General features: G+C 47.0%; 2 protein-coding genes across 3 annotated transcripts in view; one reads left to right on the top strand and one right to left on the bottom strand.

The window, feature by feature from the left end:
• PHLPP2 (PH domain and leucine rich repeat protein phosphatase 2) overlaps positions 1 to 3,416 on the top strand; it is a 74,618-nt gene extending 71,202 nt beyond the window's left edge. The window contains exon 19 of the mRNA XM_035024840.1: positions 19 to 3,416. Within this exon, the coding sequence (XP_034880731.1) occupies positions 19 to 1,173 (1,155 nt within the window). The 3' untranslated portion in view covers positions 1,174 to 3,416. The remainder of the gene's footprint in view (positions 1 to 18) is intronic.
• Positions 3,417 to 8,026: 4,610 nt separating this feature from the next.
• Positions 8,027 to 20,214, bottom strand: MARVELD3 (MARVEL domain containing 3). 2 transcript variants are annotated; one of them, XM_035025321.1, is made up of 3 exons: positions 19,797 to 20,214; positions 17,097 to 17,230; positions 8,027 to 8,664 (listed from the first exon to the last, which is right to left on the bottom strand). In XM_035025321.1, exons 1-3 carry the CDS (start codon positions 20,180 to 20,182, stop codon positions 8,027 to 8,029), a joined length of 1,158 nt encoding a protein of 385 aa, XP_034881212.1. In that variant the 5' UTR covers positions 20,183 to 20,214. The 2 variants fall into 2 exon arrangements, with proteins under 2 accessions (XP_034881212.1, XP_034881213.1); XM_035025322.1 differs by lacking the exon at positions 8,027 to 8,664 and adding an exon at positions 12,124 to 13,365.

The raw sequence follows: 20,214 nt of genomic DNA, 5'->3' as shown, positions 1-20,214 counted from the left end.
ATTCTGCTTGTCTCCTAGGACAACAAAGTAAATGGGGTAACCTGCTGTACCCGGATGCTGGGCTGTACATACCTCTATCCTTGGATCCTCCCTAAGCCTCACATATCTGCCACTCCACTTACTATTCAAGATGAGTTGCTGATTCTGGGAAACAAAGCATTGTGGGAACACTTGTCATATACAGAAGCTGTCAGTGCAGTACGCCATGTGCAAGACCCATTAGCAGCTGCCAAGAAGCTGTGCACGTTAGCCCAGAGCTATGGTTGTCAGGACAATGTTGGGGCAATGGTGGTTTATTTGAACATCGGTGAGGAAGGGTGCACGTGTGAAATGAATGGGCTTACCCTCCCGGGTCCTGTGGGATTTGCTTCCACCACCGTCATCAAGGACCCCCCCAAGCCAACCACTCCTTCCTCCAGTAGTGGCATTGCCTCTGAGTTCAGCAGCGAGATGTCCACCTCAGAGGTGAGCAGTGAGGTGGGGTCCACTGCTTCTGATGAACACAACACTGTCGGGCTGGATGCTGGCTTGCTTCCAAGGCCAGAGAGGCGCTGCAGCCTCCATCCAACACCCACCTCTGGGGTGTTTCAGCGCCAGCCTTCTTGTGCGACTTTCTCAAGTAACCAGTCTGACAATGGCCTCGACAGTGATGACGACCAGCCTGTTGAAGGTGTCATAACAAATGGCAGCAAAGTAGAAGTAGAAGTGGATATCCACTGCTGTAGGGGAAGGGATCTCGAGAACTCTCCCACTCTTATAGAGAATTCTCCTACCCCATGTCCTGAGGAACATGCTAGAGGATCGTTTTTTGGGATCCGAAGACAGAACAGTGTGAATAGTGGCATACTTCTGCCAGTGAGCAAGGACAGGATGGAGTTACAGAAGTCCCCCTCCACTTCCTGTCTGTATGGAAAGAAACTCTCGAACGGCTCTATCGTGCCCCTGCAAGATAGCCTGAACCTCATCGAAGTGGCCACAGAAGCACCCAAGAGGAAAACTGGCTACTTCGCTGCCCCCACTCAGCTGGAGCCAGAGGATCAGTTTGTTGTACCTCGTGACCTGGAAGAAGAAGTGAAAGAGCAAATGAAGCAACAGCAGGAAAGCAGGCCCGAGCCTGAGCCCAGCGAAGAGGGTCGGACCGAGCTCCCGGAGGAGTTTGACACGGCTCTGTAACCCTCCCGCAGGAACCGGAGCGCTAGGGAAGGCTGTGCGCTGTGGGGGCAAGGGGTCCTTCCGGAGGCATTGTGCCTCTGCATTTCTAAACCATAGCTGAGGGGGGTAGAACTCGGAGCCAGACATGGTGAGAGCGATCAGGGTCTTGCTCCGGATAAGCTAGTAAACACCATCAGTGTTAAGTGTCACATTTAACCTGCATTGGAATTCCCAGAGTTACTGGGAAGAAAGCAGATGTTCTGTATCAGTCCTACCACCTGCCATTAACCCTTTCTCTCCTAGGATAATTTGAGAATTTGCCTGCCTGGGCAGGAAAGGGACTCTTTCTGTGGAGGAAGTAACTGAAGATTGATTCTCTTTACTTATTGCTGCTGATGGATCTCTGTGACAGAGAAATCACCTTATATCTCAGCCTAACTGATGGGATGTGATGTGACTAGTCACATGGCTTTTCATTCTTCTCTACGAGAATACAGCCTTTCGAAATGATGTTTATTGGAAATGTAGAACCAATCAAACAGATAATTTATGTATGTAATGTAATGAGAGCACTTTTCATTGACTGTGAACTTCTTATTTTTGAATCTGCACTCGAGCCAATCTTCTTAGAGGCAGCCCAGCACCTTTGTCTGTAGACAGAATGATCATCAGGTGTTGGAGCATTCTGTGAGGGTACTAGGGAGGGCCCTGGGAAATCTTTGAACTGTTGGAGGGCAGACTGGGAAAGCTCCTGAGAAACCTGGGGGAGTAGGATCTTTGGGGATGAAGATGGGGAAGGAGAGAGGACTAAGACTGCTTCCCCCCCCAATCAGAAAGAGAATAACTCCTTGACCAATGTGACACCTGCAAGGAATTGCCCCGCAGATCACAAGAGAAGTGTTTGGGGACTGGCCTCTTCCCATGACATATGATGGAGTTGGCAGCCAGCCTCCTCATGTATAGGGCCAAGGCTGATGCTGCTCGCATCCAAGTAACCTTGAGTGTAGCAGGTGACTCTGCACAGACTGAGGCTGAATGAGAGCAGATGGATGAACGGAGCTCATGGGTTAGACCTGTTCCTTTTCTTACTCTAGAGCAGAGGGATGGTTTTCTAAAGTGTCGGAAATGAGTTGAGTTCACATCTTTAATGTTCAACAGAGTACTCTTCTGAAAACTGCTTATCCACCTCACATGGTTTCGGAGTACTGGGCTCAATTACTAATGGAAGAAAGACTTAATTGAGAAGATCCTAAGCTTACAGAAAACCTGGTTTACTGTATTTTTGCACATTCCACATAACCCTAGCAAAATACAGTTCCTTCCGTGTTTCTGTTCTGTTGCCTTTTCCATTACAAGATTTACTTAGGAAACGAATTCCTACTTAACTCCTATAAAATTTTGACATTGCTTGATTTTACCCAATGGGGAATGTGCTTTGATTTTTTAGAATACTTTCACAATTAAAATGCAAATAGTGTGGAACCATGAATTTGCTGTATGAGAAACAAAATGTTAAAGATAGGGTTGAGATATATAGAGATCTGTCTGTCCATCTATTTATATCTTTGAGGGGTTAAGTTTTTGTTAAAGCAATAGTAGAAAACCAGATGACCTGTCTTCAGATGGTTATGTGTCCTCATCTTCTCAGCAGCCCCACATCCGTGTGTGTGTGTGTGTGTGTGTGTGTGTGTGTGTGAGTGAGGTTCACTCTTGGGGGATTCCATACCAGTCCAGTGGCCATCTGAAGTTCAACCCCTCAAGAATCTGAGTTTGAGTCTCCATATTGTCAGGTAAACTTGACTTCTCTGTATCAAACTATTGGCCAGCTACTAAAAAGTTTTAAAACTCAGGTCTTGATTTGAAGCGGGGACTATAATAGTTCATACAAAGTTTAGATGCCATTAGAAAAGGGAACAAATTGTGTTGCTGCCCTATTTTTATATGGGGAAATGGGAGGGGGCGGATGAAGGAGAAATGAAAATGAAGAAAAAGCCCAAAATATTAGTGATGGGTGATGTGAAACGTCTTGCTTCCGGACAGCAGAACCTTTGAGTCACATAACACTGATGCTGTCTGCAGAAGAAAGTTACTTTGGGAATATACCACTTTCATAGTATAGTTTCTTAAAAATAGTCCTTTATCTCTGTGAACCCTCTTCTTGTCTTTGTTTCCCACTCTACTTATTGGAACCACCATGAAACCTGGTTCTGAAATGACTGTGCCAAAAGCATGTGCTTTTTCGTCAGAAGAACTCTAAAATTCCAGATGTTCTTTTACATGGTAGATGTATTTTCAGGAAACACTAGGTTGCATTGGAAACCTTTCATATAGGCTTTCATATAGTTAGTACCAAACTATTTTCTGTAACTTCTTTTCATTCATTTCCCTCTATAATTGCTCTGTATTAAAATAGAGGGTAAAAAAGGCCATAGTCCATTACCAAAAATAGCATACAGAACTCTTGACCTATGAGGTCATTTACAGTCGTGTGATCTGATTAGGTTGTCAGGTGGTGAAATCCAGGACTCTCTCTCCAGGTGAATGTAATCTACTTCCCAGGACTTTACCCAGAGGATGTGTTCCCCTGGTGGGTAGAGTACCGTTGATCTCTAGCCCAGAGATTCTGGCCTCTGCGTGATTCTCAGGTCTCTGCGTGTACCTCCCATTTAATAGAGAACTGTAAGAGAATTTGTGAAAGAATATCACTCCTGCTTCTGGGAGCAGCTCAGGAGTCCCATGGAAGAAAGAAAAATACACGAGTCTTGGCAGCCATGGTATTCTTATTTTTATCCAAATGGATTGGAAATATGTTCGAAAGTTTGAATGGCGCTGTGTCATTACGAGTCTACCGGAGAGTCATTGAATTGGCACTCCTCATACAACTGAGGGCGTCACTATTATACTACTGTAGAGTGTATGTGTGCAATAAGCTGGCGAATTCATTTTCCTGGTGTATGGAAGAGCCAGCACAAGCAGCTTGGTCATCATTGGGTGCTATTAGAGTTGTCTGTAGTCTGTGCTATGGTCCGGGAGGTGGAGCCAGCCGGGTTGGGTTTAGCTACTGAATATCAAACGTTGCTCTTCTTCCCATGTAGACCTTCAGCAAAAGCAGGTACTTGGAAGCCACAGGCTCACCTTCTCTATCTACTCAATAATTATTAATGAAGACACCTCCATAAGGGAGCATCTGGCTGTTATGGATAAATGTACCATTTATTAAATAATTAGTCTCCAAGCCATTCAGTGATGCCTGCAGCATCACGAGAGAACTGCGTCGTGTCACTTTTTACTTCCCTCTGGGTGGGGCCTTTTCAGACTCCCCCAGTCTTGGAGGCAAGTTCATCTTTCTCTCCAGTTAGTGACTCTTACCCCATAGTTGGGTAAGCACTTCCTAGATTGAGGAAAGCAGCTACAGTAAATCCTGCTGTTTCTTTCATTTGGTGATCCTTGTATTCTAAATTTCACGCACTTCTCCCAGATGCTATAGGGTTTTCTCTCACTGTTGCCAGTGGATGTCATCCAGACAGTGAGTTCATATCTTATGGTTTTGTGCAATCATTGTTGTATTGTAGTCCTAAGACTCATTATAGTGTATTTTTGATATTTTTGAAATGTGTTAAATTTTTTAATTCAATAATATGAGCCAGAGCATGTTGCAGCAAATCTATTGTTTGTAAAAAATAACAATAACAATAATAATAAATAAAATAAAATGGAATATCTTTTTCATGGCTTTGTTTTAAAATGGAATACCTGTTATTTTATAAATATTTTGGCATGAAACTGTAATTTCTCTAACTTGTATATAGAATTAGTTTTCTTAACCAAAAGTACCTTTAGGATTTTTCTTGCCCCCTCCCTTTTTTTTTTTTTTTGTTTGCTTTAGAGGAAGATAACAAATGAAACCACATTCCATGACATTATGAAGCTATGAGTTAAGGCAAGAATAAATATTTTCACCTCTTAAGCTGAAATAGCAATAAAGATTTTTTATGTTAAGAAACATATTCTGACTTGACTTATATGTTTAAATAAATCCAAAGACAGGAAACAGTCCTTATTTGCATGCAGGTTGCTGGCTGACTAGAGGAAACTCAGTTGTAAGTAATTGATGGATCCTAAACCATAGAGCTGATGATGACATAGAAGAGCCAACTGGATAATCTAGTCGTCGTGTTTGTCCTAATATAAGGGTTTGGTGTCAGAACCTCAGATGTAGGAGTGCACTCTGACTCACAAAATACTTAAAATCCAGTTAAGCCTCTAAATTAAATCTTCACCCCCCTCCGTCCCCCACCAGTTGTCTCCCATAATCTCTGGACTCCCAAGCAAGATCAGGTTTCTCTAAATAAAAGCCAATTGAAATCATTTTGCAGGTTTCCTCCTTATCTAACAGAATGAACATTTTAAAACTTTGGTACATCAGCTGTTCGTTAGCACCTGCATGTGCTGGGCTCAGAGCCACCATCTATGTGCTTTAGTGCCTCAGTTCTCTGAGACACTCCCTCCCCGCTCCAGGGCGGCAGAAGTCAAGTCCTCTGAATGTGTCCTCTGCCTCGTGTGATAGTCCCTGGTACAACAAAAGCCAAAAGAATGCGTTAGTGTCTCAGAACATGTTCTGAACGTGTTGGGTAAGTTTTGTCTCTACTACGTAAAAGATTTGACTGGGGCCACCTGCGTGGTGGGTGGCTCAGTCGGTTAAGTGTCCAACTCTTGATTTTGGGTCAGGTCATGATCTCAGTCATGAGATCAAGCCCCACAACAGGCTCCACGCTGGGCATGGAATCTACTTAAGATTCTTTCTCTCCCTCTCCCTCTCTTAAAAAAAAATTGACTTTAGGCAAGTTAAATAACCTAAGACTCCGTTTTCCTCAACTGCTACATGGGAATAATACCATCTCTCCCAACAGTTGTGAGCTTGAGTGAGACGATGCAAATGCTGCTTTAGCCCAGTACTGGGCCCGGCAAATGGTGAGCCGTCAACAGAATGTCAGCTGTTAGGTAAGCCACTTAACATCTGTACCGGGTGAACAATAAATCCTGACCTGCCTATCAGACAAGTGGTAGTAAATAAGACCAGGTTTGCTCAGGCCTTTGGACGTGACGAAACTCCACAGGTGGAAGGTTATGATTACAGTGACGGATGGCCTCCGATCCCTCGGGAGGAGGGGAGCTTCCAGAGCAGGAGTGTCGCCGCCCCAGGCACGGCGCTGGGGTCTAGATGGGCCAGAGTCCCCGTTTTATCGAGCGAAAGACCCAGATGTAGGGACATGTCTCCGGGAAGAATGCTAGTTGAGAAGAGCTGGGAAAGGGAGGATAGTCTTTTCTGGGGGAGTGTGTGAGGAATGAATGGGTTGATTTCCGCTGTTGTTAAACATCCTGTCTACCACTCGGTGAAAACTGGGGGACTCTGGCCACTGCCTCAAGGCTGAAGGTGAGAGAGGAAGCGACTCTCAGTGGCATAGGTGTGTTTGTACGTTAACCCCAATAATGTAGATTCTCAGTTGATTATTATTTCCCTCCAAGCTTTACTTCTTAGAGAAGTACAATTAGATATTTTCCCATTTCTGTATGAGGTGGTTTTGACCTTTCGGCTTGGAGAGGTTCCGTAAGAAAGCTGTTGAAAGGATCTGAGAGGAGAGGAAAAGTAGTATGTTCCAGGGGGGAGAGCAGTTGGAGGGTGCAGAGGGGGAAAATGACACTGACTTAATTTTCTTTTAACAGCCATTTTGGTCTATGTTGAAAGAGGCTTACATTTGCTGGTTTCTTACTAACTAGAAATTAGAGAATCTGAAAATGATGTCAGAATTGCATTGTGGAAAAAGATTGTTTTTAGAAATGTACTAAAAATTTAATTTATTAATAGCTTAACCTCATTTATAATATGAAAGTCAAACTGATATTATGGGGAAGAAAGGACTAGCTGTTGAAAAGCAAGAGGGCAATCGGAAAAACTTTATGATCAGGGCGTGTGTATTTCGAGGTGCGCCCAACATGAACTGAAAATCTGAGACCAGTCATAAAGTATAAGAACAGCTATAAAACTTGAGATTAAAATAATTGAAAGAACTTTATTTTTAATATTCAGTGTTAATGATCTATTACATTATGAAAACAATCCAGGGTCATGAGAGATCACAAGCTGCCTTTGAAGGCCTACTCTGGAGGGCACTGTCAGGGAAGGTAGAAAAGGGGAAGCCTCCAATAAGCCCTTCTAGTCTAGTAAAATTAACTGTTCTATTTTTGAAATCAGTTGAATAACACATTTAAGAAGTTCATGAATTTTATTTCTCACTCTCTGGAAAGCCTCATATTTAAGAAAATTATAACATATTTTAGGAACGTGAAATCCAAATGAATGACCTGCAACAAAAAAAGGAACTTGGAAAGCTGGCAAAAACCCTTTTTCTCTCAGCCCGACTGCAGGGATCCTGGGGCAGACCACGCATGCTACCGGCATCTCTCTTTATTCAGGAATCCTGCCTCCCATCTTGAAGGGAGGGAGGCTCCCTGGGCCCCAGGCAGTCATGGCGGCTTCGTTCTCGGAGAGTCAGAATGTCGTCCCTCATTTAGAATTCAATCATACAACTGCTTTAAAATCATTCCCCTGGGACCCAACACGGGGAGCAGTGGCATATTTCTTGTCGTGACTTTAGTTACGCCAGGCAAGATTATTTCGGCTGTAGCGCTGGGCCTGCTACCCCCCGACCTGTCAGTCTCCCCTGTCTTCCCGAATTTCTCTGGCTCCTTAGTTCTGTTGGTACCGACGGGACCGTCTGTAACCTCGAGTTGTCTAATGTGTCATCTGAAAAGATAACCTCTTTCTGAGAGAGACAAGGGAGGTGCGTTGGCCCGTAGGCTCCAGAAGACGGTCTCAGAGAGTTCCCGACCACAGGTACTCGGGCGCGTCACCGCAGCCCCTGTGCTGTGCCTGGCTCTCTTTGTAGTGCTTCTGTCGCCGGTAGCTCCGCAGGGCCAGCACCACACTGGTGCTGTACATCACCACCAGGAGACAGGCAAAGGTGGCCGCCGCCCCGTCCGTGCCTGCCAGCTGGCAGTTCATCCAGGTGAGGCCCTTGCGGGCGTAGAGCCTCGCTCGTGCTCTGCAGGTGTCTGTGGCATTGATCTGCAAGGCCACGTGGAGGTACATGCCGATGGCCACGCCGTAGCTCACCGCCGCCAGGAGGCTGAAGGCGGCCTCCAAGAGCAGCCACTTCCCCGACAGTTCCGTGAGGCTTTTGGCTCCTTGGAGTAAGACGCTCATAGTGAGGACACCCAGGCCCAGAGAAACAGCCACGCCCCCGTAGATCAGGGGTGCCCGAAGGACTGTGTACTTCTGGTCCAGCTGCCGAGCCTGCTCCAGCTCGGTGCCCTCGAATGGTGAGTAGTAGTTGTTCCCAAAGCCTCCGCCACTGGTAAAGCTCGCAGTGAACCCAGCAAGGACAAAGTAGGAGGCCACGACACACATGAGAACCATCCCATTCAGTATCACCTCCACTATCTGGACCACACCTAGGAGGAGAGAGATGTGGGATTTAACGCTGACATCACTCACCCGGGAAAACTCGAGGTCAGACTCGAGAACTTCCACCGGTGCCCTGGTTTTAAGGACACGGTCTGATTCAACACTAACATCCTTGGTTTTTGTTTTTCAAATGTGTGGATGGATGGATGGATGGATGGATGGATGGATGTTTAAGTAGGCTCCATGCCCAATGTGGGGCTCGGACTCACGATGCTGAGATCAAGAGCTGTATACCCTACCGACAGAGCCAGCCAGGCACCCCAGTTTTGTGTTTGTTTTTTTTTTCTTTAATATATGTTCGAAAAACAAAATGCCACTCTGGAAAAAATTTTGTCAGTTTCTTAAAAAAAAAACAAAACCCCAGAAACCTATACTTAACCGTATATCTCTGCAACTGCACTCCTGGAGCAGTTATCCTAAAGAAACAAAAACTAAAAGTCTACCCAAAACCGTGTACATGAAAGCTCACAGGAGCTTTATCTGTCACAGCCTCATTATCAGAAGCCCAGATATCCTTCCACAGGCGAGGAGGGGTTAGCAGTCAAGTACATCTATACCACGGGAAACTCGACTCATTGGTCAAAGGGAAGGTGCGGCGGAGACATGCGACTGCTTTGAAGGCTCTCAGGGGAATTACGATAAGCAGAAAAAAGCCAGGCTCAAAGGTTATACACTGTGTGATTCCATTTATGTAGCAGTCTCAAAATGACACAATTACGGACAGTGAGCCAGGACCCATGGCTGTCGGTGGACAGGGAGACGTGCGGGAGCCCTAGTGACGCCGGAGCATGGAAGAGTGCTGGAGTTGACCGTGGTGGTGGGGATGTGAACGTGCACGCACCCGGACGTGAGTGCAGTGGAGCTGGTGAGCTGACCGCGCCGTGCCGCGCTCTGGTTACGCAAGATGGGAGCACCGAGAGCACGGGGGAAAATGGGACGGAGGGCGCGCGAGATCTCCGCCCTAGTTTTGTTACCATTTCGTGGATCTATAATTATTTCAAATTTTAAAGGTTTTTTTGAAACTATAAAATGACCTAAAAAGGAATACACTGAGAAAAATCACTCCTGTCCCCGTCCGTCCTGTGCTCTGCCCCCATCCACTTTCATTATTTCCTAATATAACTTTCCAGTGTTCCTTCATGCAAATAAAAGCAGCCTCAAATCTGCATTTCATCCCCCTTCCCTGCTCTTTTTTTTTTCCACCAGGAAGCATACCACACATGCTGCTCTGAGTCTTGTTCATTTACTATTCCTGGAGGTGTTTTCAGATCTGCTCCCACAGTGTCCACAGACTTCGTTACATGGGCTCCGGCGCCACTGTGTGGATGGACCAGTCTATTCAGCTGACAGACATGTGGGCTGCTCACTTGGGGGTTTCTGGTGAGTTTTAGGAACCAAGAGGTGACTGGACACTGAATATCTTCTTGTCCAAGGTCAGCTTTCGTTCATCACTGACAGAGGCCCTGGCCTCTGCTTAGGCATACTTCTGGAAGAATGTCTCCTATCATGCTCCAGGGTTCAGAGAACTAAGAGAAAAGCATATGAACCTAGAGTGGGAACGCCAGGCTCATGTCCCCACACTTCGCTGCCGGTGATCTTGCCCCCGTCACTGACGCGAAGCCTCACACACTTCATCTGACAAAGGAAGGTAGGGCCTGCCTTACTCCACAGGGCCCCGATGAAAGCAAGTACATCTAAGGATTTCGAAAATCATAAAATGTTAATGCAAGCAGATGGTGATGCTACTCGGTAACGTTTAGACAATGGAAGGGGCTTAGTGAGAGATTTAAGAAATGGGACAAATTATGAGAAGTGTGGATTCCCAGAAATCGGGAAGCCTTGCTAATACACTAGGGAGTACCACAACGTTTAAAAACGGGGCGGCGAAATACCAGTCTCTCTGACAGACTGAGGCACCAGCTCCTGGGCTTGCTGGTCCTAACTCCTGCTGGGCCCACACAAATTCCTAGGTCCATGGGACACAGCAGCCAAAGGCTCTGACAGTTGAGGAACTACATTCCTCTAATTTAAATCTGAAAATAGCATCAGATCAGAACTGCCCACTCTCCACCCAGGCGCTGTAAGGGACTGGCCACTTGCCCCCTGTAGCAGTGCAAGTGAATTGGCCCAAACATCACTCTAATTCAGGGGCAGCAGTTTTACCCCACATCTAATACTCTTCTCTGCCTTGGTTTTCCTTCCGCACGCACGTTAACGTCTCACCCACCAAAGGGAGACAGGAACACTGCCCTGCTATAAGATGGGGGAAGCTGAATGCTTCCTTCTGGGACAGTGGAGTCGTGATCCATGCATGTATCTGCCAGGCTGAAATGAAATAAATCTAGATCTTGTCAACTACCCCCTGGCTATGACAGTGGAGAGCAATAATGGTCTGTTGCCGGGTCCAGTGCTATTGGGTCTGCAGAAGGAATATGGCCACTGAATATCATCACAGTACCAGCCAGGCCTGGCCTGGCTTAGCTATTAATATCAAACAGGCTCACGTATTTCCTTTTTTTTTTTTTTTTCCAAGATTTTGAGAGAGAGAGCACACACAAGCAGGGGGAGGGGCAAAGGGAAAGGCAGACTCCCCGTTGAGCAGGGACTCGATCCCAGGACCCTGAGATCATGACCTGAGCTGAAGGCAGACACTTAACTGACTGAGCCACCCAGGCGCTCCCAGGCTCATGTGTTTCTAACCTTGCTGTTAGTGCAGAAAGATTCACAGCCCTCAGAAGACAACAAGGGTGACTGGCAGAGCTAGCAGTTTATCTCGACAGTGGGATGGGACAAGTCTCCGGAAAGAGAGCAGAGGGCTCTGGAGAGGGAAGTGGAGACCAAAACAGACATGGGATTTTTGTTATAAATGGGGTCTTTCTGGGTGAGGCTGGTTTTGTGGCTGATCATGTAATACTCCGCTTAATTATACATCTACTTCTGCCTTTGCACTGTAAATGTGAACAAAGAGGGGAGAAAATAAATTTTTTTAATTTATCTAAAAAAAAAAAACTGAGATGTGCAGTCAAGTTATGCTAAAATGGGAAATAAAATCTCCTCTCTGGAAGCAAATACTCTTCATGCTTTCTTATGTATTCTTTAAGAAATCGTCTAATCATAGCCAAGCATTTATTTCGTTTTCTAAACCCAAATGAAACGCACCTTTTAAATGTGACAAATTGCCTGTATTTAAGGGAATCCTGTTAAAAATATGTTGTAAAGAGAAGCATCACCTCCAAGTTAAAATTTTTCTTTGGACTTTTACTGGATTCATGTAAAGCAAAGAACATATTCACTTGTATCAAGAATATATTGTAATATTCCAGGAGTCATAATTTAACATGCAGTAAGAACCCATGAAGTTGTCTGGCCAAAAGTAGCATTCTTCCATTGGGAAAGATTTTACATTCTTTTATTCTGGATGGATCCTGAATTCCAGATGTTGGGTTTAATTCATCATACAATGGTACATTTACAAGAGGTACAAAACACTTATTGAGTTTTCAAGGTCACTGTGGGGGTCTTGTTAGAATAGCTTCTTTGCAACCCAGTGAATGAATCTGATTCCTCTTTGCTTGGCCCACGCCTACCTCCAACTTACAGGCGGAGTCTCCCCGGTGTCTCTACACCCTGCATCCAGAGCATTAAGGAAGTGAAGGATCCGAGACCTCAGTGTGGAAAAGCTTTGGGGCTCATCTGCTTAAGACAGTTGTGTTTAGAAAAGCTCAAGTCGAAATGTTGTCTCCAGTGTATATGGCTTTCCAAGGACTTTGAAGATAAGGATCTTCAGACTCACTTGGTTAATTCCCTTGAGCTAATCGAAAGTGCAAGAAAGTGCATTGCTGCAACTCGTGCCTTCTCCTCGTGGGTCCTGACCTCCAGTTTTGTTCTGTTTCAATAATTTTGGCTCCTCGCTCACCAACAGAGGACTCTAGAACTCATTACCTCCGAGAACGCCGCTTGGTGTAACCCAGAGCTCCCCCCAGGATACCGACGTTGGCCCACGGCAAAGTATTCCGTGAAAGACAGTGGTTCAGAGTAACTTCCACTGCTCACATATGGCAGGACGGCTTAAAAAGCCTAAAACTCCAACATCTCTGCAGGCTTCTCTTTGAGCTTCCTGACCTTCCGGTAACCCCGGATGGCCAGCACAGCCCCCAGGGCAAAGAGCCCGACGCTCAGGGCGGCAAAGATGGCAGCTCCTATATCTCCCCCGTGGAAACTGCAGCTGAAGCCGCTGTACCCTTTGCTCTGGTACAGCGCCTCCCTCTCTCTGCACACCGGGGACGCATAGGCAGCCGAGAGGTGGCGGAAGTAGAAGCAGAGAGCGGGGACGTAGGCCCCCGCGATGAGCGCGTCCAACAAGGCTTCAATCAGCAGCCATGGGGGGCAGTGCCACGGGACCCGCAGGACGCCCAGGACGACAAGGAGGCAGCAGAAGGCCATGAGGGCTCCGCTGTAGGCCATCGCCACAGTGACCGTGGGCAGCTTCAGCTGGTAGAACTGGACGTCCAGCTGCTGTGCTTTCTCCCCGTCGGCGCCCTCGAAACCACTGAAAGCGCCTCCGAACTGGTAGTAGTAAATGCCCCCCAGGCTGGTGATGCCCGTGTAGCCCCCTGTGGAACTGTAAGACACAGAGCTGCAGGCCAGGATCAACAAGTTCAGCAGCACCTCCAGCATCTGGCAGCAGGCTGCAAAAGAAGGGCGTGTTACCATTTTGAGAGCTGCTCTTTCGTCCTCGGAGACTTCCGCCTCGGTGCTCCTCTTCCCCGTGGTAGCTCACACCACCGCAGGCTCTGTATTGCGCCCCGGGAGGCCCGAGCTGCCCCAGCTATGTGAGGGGCACGAGATGGGCTCTGGAAATGCTGTCGGAGGTACTCGGAGCTAGAAAGAGTAACTCTCCAGAGAGCCTGCCCCTGCTGGGGTGCAGGAAGACGGTGGGAGAAATCAGGCCAGCTCCCAACCAGAAAAAGGCATCCTATATGGAAGGAGAGAACGTTCTCTGCCCCAGCCCTTCCCTGCCAAAGAGACTAAGAAAGAGTGATCTCCTCTTTAGATATGTTTTGCAGCTTGCTTCAGTTTGAAAGAGGAAACTTCTCCAAGTTTGAAAGAAAGAACATAGAGCTTAAAAAAATACAATCAAGTATGGAAGTTATACATCCAAATGTTAACCGTGTTCATGTGTATTGGAAACAGGAAAGATTAATTAAACCCACAAGGCTTACTGGATTAGAGAAACGTAATTGGCTTCATTGTTCTTAGATTTCAACTCAGTAAGTCTGTTTTACAATTTAACTTTGTTTTCTTTAGTTTCCCTAAAGAGCAAATCTGGGCCGTGACACTGTCGCAGGGCTAGGTTCTCTCAGGGACCCTTGGCTTCTCTGTCTTGGACAAGGAAAGAGCTCCAGCTTCTCTGCCCAAACTGGGCTGCTTTCCTTAAAATCAACCTCATGGAGATATAATGGATACGGGACAAAATGACCCATGTTAAGTGTAGAGCTTGTTGAGTTCTGACAAACATATATGCCACGCCACCAGAGTCAAGATACAGAACATCTTTATCTGCCCAGAAAGTGCCCAAGAGAACATTTGTGATCAATCCCTTACCCTCCTCAGACAATCACTGATCTACCTTCTACCATTAGGAATTAGGTTGGCCTTTCTAGAATTTCATGTACATGGAATCATACAATTAAGTACTCTTGTGTGTGGCTTCTTTTTCTCAGGATTCTACAAAGCTGGGTGTTTCTGAGCTGGAAACTGTATATGCTGCCACAGTCCCGCTAGGTCAGCTGACTTGGAGTAGACGGTCAGCAGCTCCCTGGTATTTAGAGAACCAGATTTTGTGCCTCCTGGGCCCGGGTGGTTTACGGATGAAGCTGTGTTACACCTACACACTCTCCAACGGAACGATATACTCTCAGGTATTGTCTTTACACTCTTCAGTTCCCCCCAAAATGCAGAGAGCCTTATTGTTGTCTTTAATTATAAAAGTAGTATATACTGATGGTAAAAAAATAAAGACAAAAACATATAATAATTACCTAAAATCCAACTATTTAAAAATACAACCACTGTGACCATTATTTTTTCTTCTGGACTTTTGTCATATATGCATCATTTTTGCTATTTGCTTTTACGTGAAGAACAGGGTCCTACTCTACCTACTATTCTATAACTATTATATAACCTGTTTTTTCACTTAAGAATATAGTATGAACATTTTTTTTCTACCTCAGCAAATATAAATCTACTTCATATTTTTAGAGGATGTATAGAATAACACAATGAATTTAAATAATTCCAGAGTAAAGGACATTTAGGGTTTTCCCAATGTCTTGCTGTATGGCGACAATTATATATACATACACATATTTCTTAATACAGTGTGGGGAGGGCAGAGCCCCTACAACCCCCTTGTTCCTGTTGTAGCTTTAATAGAACCAGGAAAGAATAAGGAGGGCTGGGGAGCTGTGTAATTCAGGCTACAAGCTGAATGCAAACATCATGATGTGAGCATTACCCAGCTGAAGGAGGGACAGAAAGAACAAAGGCAAAAAAGAAACTGCTCCAAACAAAGCAGGGAGCCAAGGAGGGGAGCAGGAAATGCGCCCTCCTCCCAGGGATCTTGCAACTCCTCACCCAAGTAATAAATGAGCACAGGATCCCCTGGTGACCTGATATGCACATGGGGACAGCTGTACTTGCTTTTTATCTGATCTTTAGTCTCAGCGCCTAAAGATTTTAGTATCTCAGGGGACTTGCTCGTAAGGGAATTTGGGACCCATCTCTTTCCATCGGTGTCCAGACTGTTCCACTGAACTTGCAAAGCATGACTTACTGCCCAAACTTCGGGGTCTCCCTAGGAAGTCAGTGAGGGCCATAGCTGCCTCCCACTTCCACCAGTTTGCTGGAAGAGGACATGATTTCACCAGTAAGGAAAAGAAGTCACAAAAGATCTACTCTCAAGATAGGGCTGAAAATCTTTGGGTGACCCTTATCCAGGCCTGCATTTGCTGCTGGAGACAAGTTCCAGGTGTTCAATGGCTATTTCTCTCAACACAACACCAAGTATTGTGTACTGATGTGGGTCTCTGCATATCCAGAGGTCTTTATAAGCCCTCCGTGGTTAGCTTCTGACTGCTCAACCAGCCTTTCACTACCTTGACTCAGAAATGATCTCTAGGTCCAAAGCCAAATAGCCAGAAGCAGTCAAAGCTAAATCGAGGTGTGTTTTGGTCAGGAAGCTCAAGTCCTGCCCTCTCCTCTTGGTAAAATAATCACAATGGAAAACATACTTCTACTGAGAAACCTGTTAACCCAGCCTCTGGCTTACTCCCATTATTTTTATCATCAAGGAAAAAAAAAGAAAGGTCAAGCAAGTAAACCATTTCAGGCCTTGAGTTAGGCTCTGAGTTTCCATTCCAGCTCTCTCAAGTTAACAGCTGTGTGGCTTGGGGTATCTTACTATACCTCTCTGAGCTTCAGGAATCACTGAGCAAATTAGAAGCAATGCGGTTGTGCCAATAAATGTAAACTAGAGTGCAGATTCCTGTACCTGCATTGTCTAGAGCTCTTTAACGGAAGTTCCAGAGAATCCCATAATCACCTGCATTATTGGAGTCATCCTACGATACATTTTCAGGTACAAGTTCCTTGATTTCTCTCCCTCAGGCTGAGAAGTTTCCTCCCTTAGTCATATGCAGCCTCGAAAAAATCTCTCACCAAATCACATGAGCCCCAAGGGCTCACCCTGGCAAACCAGATTTTCTTCATTGCTGGCAAGGCCAAGACGAATGCTTGGATGGGAACTCTGGGCACCACATTTGGAGCTGACACATGATATTATTTATGTGTTTTGCAAACCGTGCTCGTTCCAATAACTGTGTTTTTTTGTTTTTGTTTGTTCTCAATGAAACAGGGTGGAATAGAAATTACCCACGTAGCTGGTATCTAATAAGGTAAGTACCGTTTCAGAACATGTGTATGTGTGTGAACTTGGGTCTTCATGCAAGGTATATTTCTTACTGTGGATCTCAGTCCACAAATTTTAAGACATGCTGTTGCATGAACTGCTACCAGGGTGCCCCTCCAGGTGGCTTTCTGTGTCTAACTCAGCCCTCCCACAGCCGGCAGCTCATAACTGGTTCTCCCTGCAGTCCCACCTGGAACCTGAAACCCGCAAACATGGCTGCTCGCCTCAGCAGATATTTGAAGACAAGCACTGGAAATCTAGGTGTACCTTTCAGATGTGCCTACAATTTTGGGGGGGGGGGTAGAATGAGAACCTCATGCAGTTTTATAAATGAAAATGCTAGGAATCCTAAAGGAAAGTCTGCTTGAATCTTTGCTTCACTAGCTCAGACCCCTTCCAGAACCATCAGCAAACATAAATGGTCAAAATGCCTCCCAAATGGCTCACCTCTTCCAGTGCACAAGTATTTGCATTTATGGCATTCCAGGAGTCCTTCAGCCTCTGACTGGTAATATTCCACTTCCTCTAGGCCAGACCTGGGGTTCGAGGGCAGGTATCTCCCTGAAGTGGGTTCACTATAACTGAAAACATACATGGCCATTAGGGTCTTCAAACTCAATGCCCTGTTCAGTATTAGAACCCTGAACATCTCATGCTGTCATTAAAGAGACGTGCAGAACAGAAACAAATTTTGCTGCTGCATTTCATATTCCAGAGAATTCTCTGGTGTAATGGCCCCACAGGCTATCCAAACACTTGGCCCAACACTGCTAAGGCACCATGCTGCATATCCCTGTAATTCTGAGCGCTGATTGGATGCTGGTTTGCCCAGCTGCGGGAGCTACCTAACCAGGTAGCCGGGAGCCACCTTTGTGAGCCTAACTTTTCAGTTCAGCACGGACAGGGCCTTCTTTAAAGCTAGTTTACATGCATAAGAGTCTGATGCCCAGGCTGGTATTCTCTTCCTTCTTATTACTTTGAAAAGGGCTGAATCAGCAATAATCCTCTAGGCATACGGGTAATACAGATAACTTTGGATGTCTTCCTATCTCTACTTCTCTGCTAGTTTCCTTCCTTCCTCCCCTTTATCCAGCATATCCTGACCTTTGTCCAGGATGCAATGGTGGGGGCTGCATTCTACCTGCTGGGCGCCAGGGATCCTTCCAGTGTTCTCACTATGGAAATCCATAGTGAGATTGAAATCCTTAAACTCTCATGGCCTTGGATATAGTCCAAACTTAGCATAGCACAGAAGGCCCTTGCTCATCTCTCGTCACTCACAACCTCACACTCAATAGACCCAGCCATAGTGAACTGCTCCTCTCCCCCTGCCCCCCAAAAAGATGACCTGCACTCCCATGCTCTAGGTCACTGGGGAAGCTATTTCTCCGCTTGGAACCCCTTTCATTTCCTCTCCCAGTCTTCCCATTCTTGCTCCTTTTCTTTTTTTGATTTTATTTGTGAGAGAGCACTGGCAGGGGAGGGGCAAAGGGAGAGGGAGAAGCAGGCTCCCCTCTGAGCAGGAAGCCTGTGGTGGGACTCTATCCCAGGAACCTGGGATCATGATCTGAGCCAAGGTAGACGCCACTCAGGTGCCCTCATTCTTGCTCCTTTTCCAGAACTCAGCTTTGAGGTTAGTATCCTCCAGGAAATCTTCCAGATCTCAGGCAGGGGATCTGTTCTCTCCAAATCTGTTTCCCATGCACGTTTACCTGTCAGTCCCCTACCAGATTGTGGACACGGTCAGTAGATCTCACCCATCAAGTAAGAGCCCTGGCTCCCTCCATCCTGCCCATTAAATAAAAGCTTATTGTGTGGAGGAAAGGTGGAAATAAATTGTCCTTTGGTTTCAAACCACCAACTGGCTATGAGCCAAAAAATCAAAAGTATTCCCTTCACTCACCTTGGGGCTGGGGGGGGGGGGGGGCCAGGACACTGGCTTATAAGGAAACCCAAAATGCAGCTCAGGAGATACTAATGCAATTTGGCTTTAGTCAGGGACACACAACAGCTCGTGCCTGTATCTGGGCACAACCTTTGTCAGAGTTTGGCTAGTTGGTTTTAGATAATGGAACATAAGCTCAGGATAACAGCTTTCCAGCTGTGTGGACACAACAGAGAAGGAGACTGAGCTTAAGCCTCCAAATCCTACAGCAGAGAGGAGCCTGACATTTCCTTAGAGAAGAGGGCAGGTGTCCCAAATCAGAAGGCAGTCATCACCCCAGTACCTGTCTCCTTGTTGGCCTGGCACATAATCTGGTCATTCAGGAGTATTTGTGGAGCTCGATGGAATGGAAAAAAGACCAACTCCCGACGGGGATGTGGAGTCTAGGACCGACTGCCTCCTCTCCTCCTTTCCATCCCTACCCTCTCCTAGCTCCCTAAGCCTTCCAGAACAGCATGAGGCTTTCACCTCACAAGGCCTTAGGGGAATTCTCTGTGCTCTACAAGGCAGGGACAGCACAGTTGGTTCATTCAGGGAGGTGGGATCTGAAACAATGAGGGGATTTGAATGAGGCTCTCCAGAAAGACTTTAGTGACAGCGGTAGGCAATCTCTGCCCTTCAGTGGGGGAGTTTTAGGTAGATGTAGTTGTTTGGTTAAAAGTGTAGCTTCTCCCAGCTGTCTGTTTTGAAATGCATATACCCCTAGGCCAGATTAAACTATTAACCCTTCATTGGGCTGACCTTATCAGGTCCTGACGAGACTTTGGAAGGTCGGTTTTGGAACACAGGACAAGAATCTGAAGCCCCACGGAGCAGTCCTGTGGGCACGTTGGGGTTGGGTCGGGGGAGGTCAGGGAGGAGCCTCAGGTTAACCCCACCTCCCTAAACTCCTTCCCACCCCTTCCCTTTCCGGTCCTGAAGTTCTCTCTCCTTCCTTCCTTGGTCCCCGGACCTGCCACTGCTAACGGGTGGTTTCTGCTTTGTTAATCGGGGTTCGGATTAAGAAGTGGGGGCACCGTAAGGTTTTCCTTCCCTCCCAGGTCACCCCTAAGAGCGCAGAAGGGGGGAATGGCACTTTCTTCCTTGAAGCCGGCTTCCTAGGCCACGGAGCCTGGGGCGCCGGTGCACCTCCGGGGGGGGGGGTCTCAGACCCAGGCTTTCCGGGTGCCCAGGTCGCAGGGCGCCCCGCAGCCCCACCTCACCTTGCCGGGCCACCGGGTGCGAAGCGCTCCTTCCTCTGGATCGGCGGCTCCGGGGTTTCCCAAGGCGCGGGCCAGGGGGGCGGGGCTGCGTCCCAGGTCGGCCTCCGGGGTCCGTCCCGCGTCCGGCTTTGGTGGGACTTTTCCCAAACTCTTTGTTCACCGGCGCGAAGGTCCCCGACCCGGTGTCTGTCCTGGCGAGGGCCTCGGTCCCTCCCCCTGTCCCGGTCCCCGTCCCTCCGCTCGCCGCCGTTTCTCTCCCTCCGCCGGTCCCCCGGTCGGTCCCGCTGTCGCTCGGGATGGCGGTCTCGGTCCGGGCGGGGGTGCCGGTCTAGGTCCCGCTCTCTCGGCCGGGCCCGGGGCTCGCGAGCCCCCGACGTACCTTCCATGGCCCGTTTCCGTGTCCACGCCCCGGAGCGAC

Source organism: Mirounga leonina, unplaced genomic scaffold (genome assembly GCF_011800145.1).
Source record: "Mirounga leonina isolate KUSES-001 unplaced genomic scaffold, KU_Mleo_1.0 Mir_180, whole genome shotgun sequence".
Classification (NCBI taxonomy): domain Eukaryota; kingdom Metazoa; phylum Chordata; class Mammalia; order Carnivora; family Phocidae; genus Mirounga; species Mirounga leonina.
Note: the sequence above shows the minus strand (reverse complement) of the source record. Positions and strands in the feature narration are given on the sequence as shown.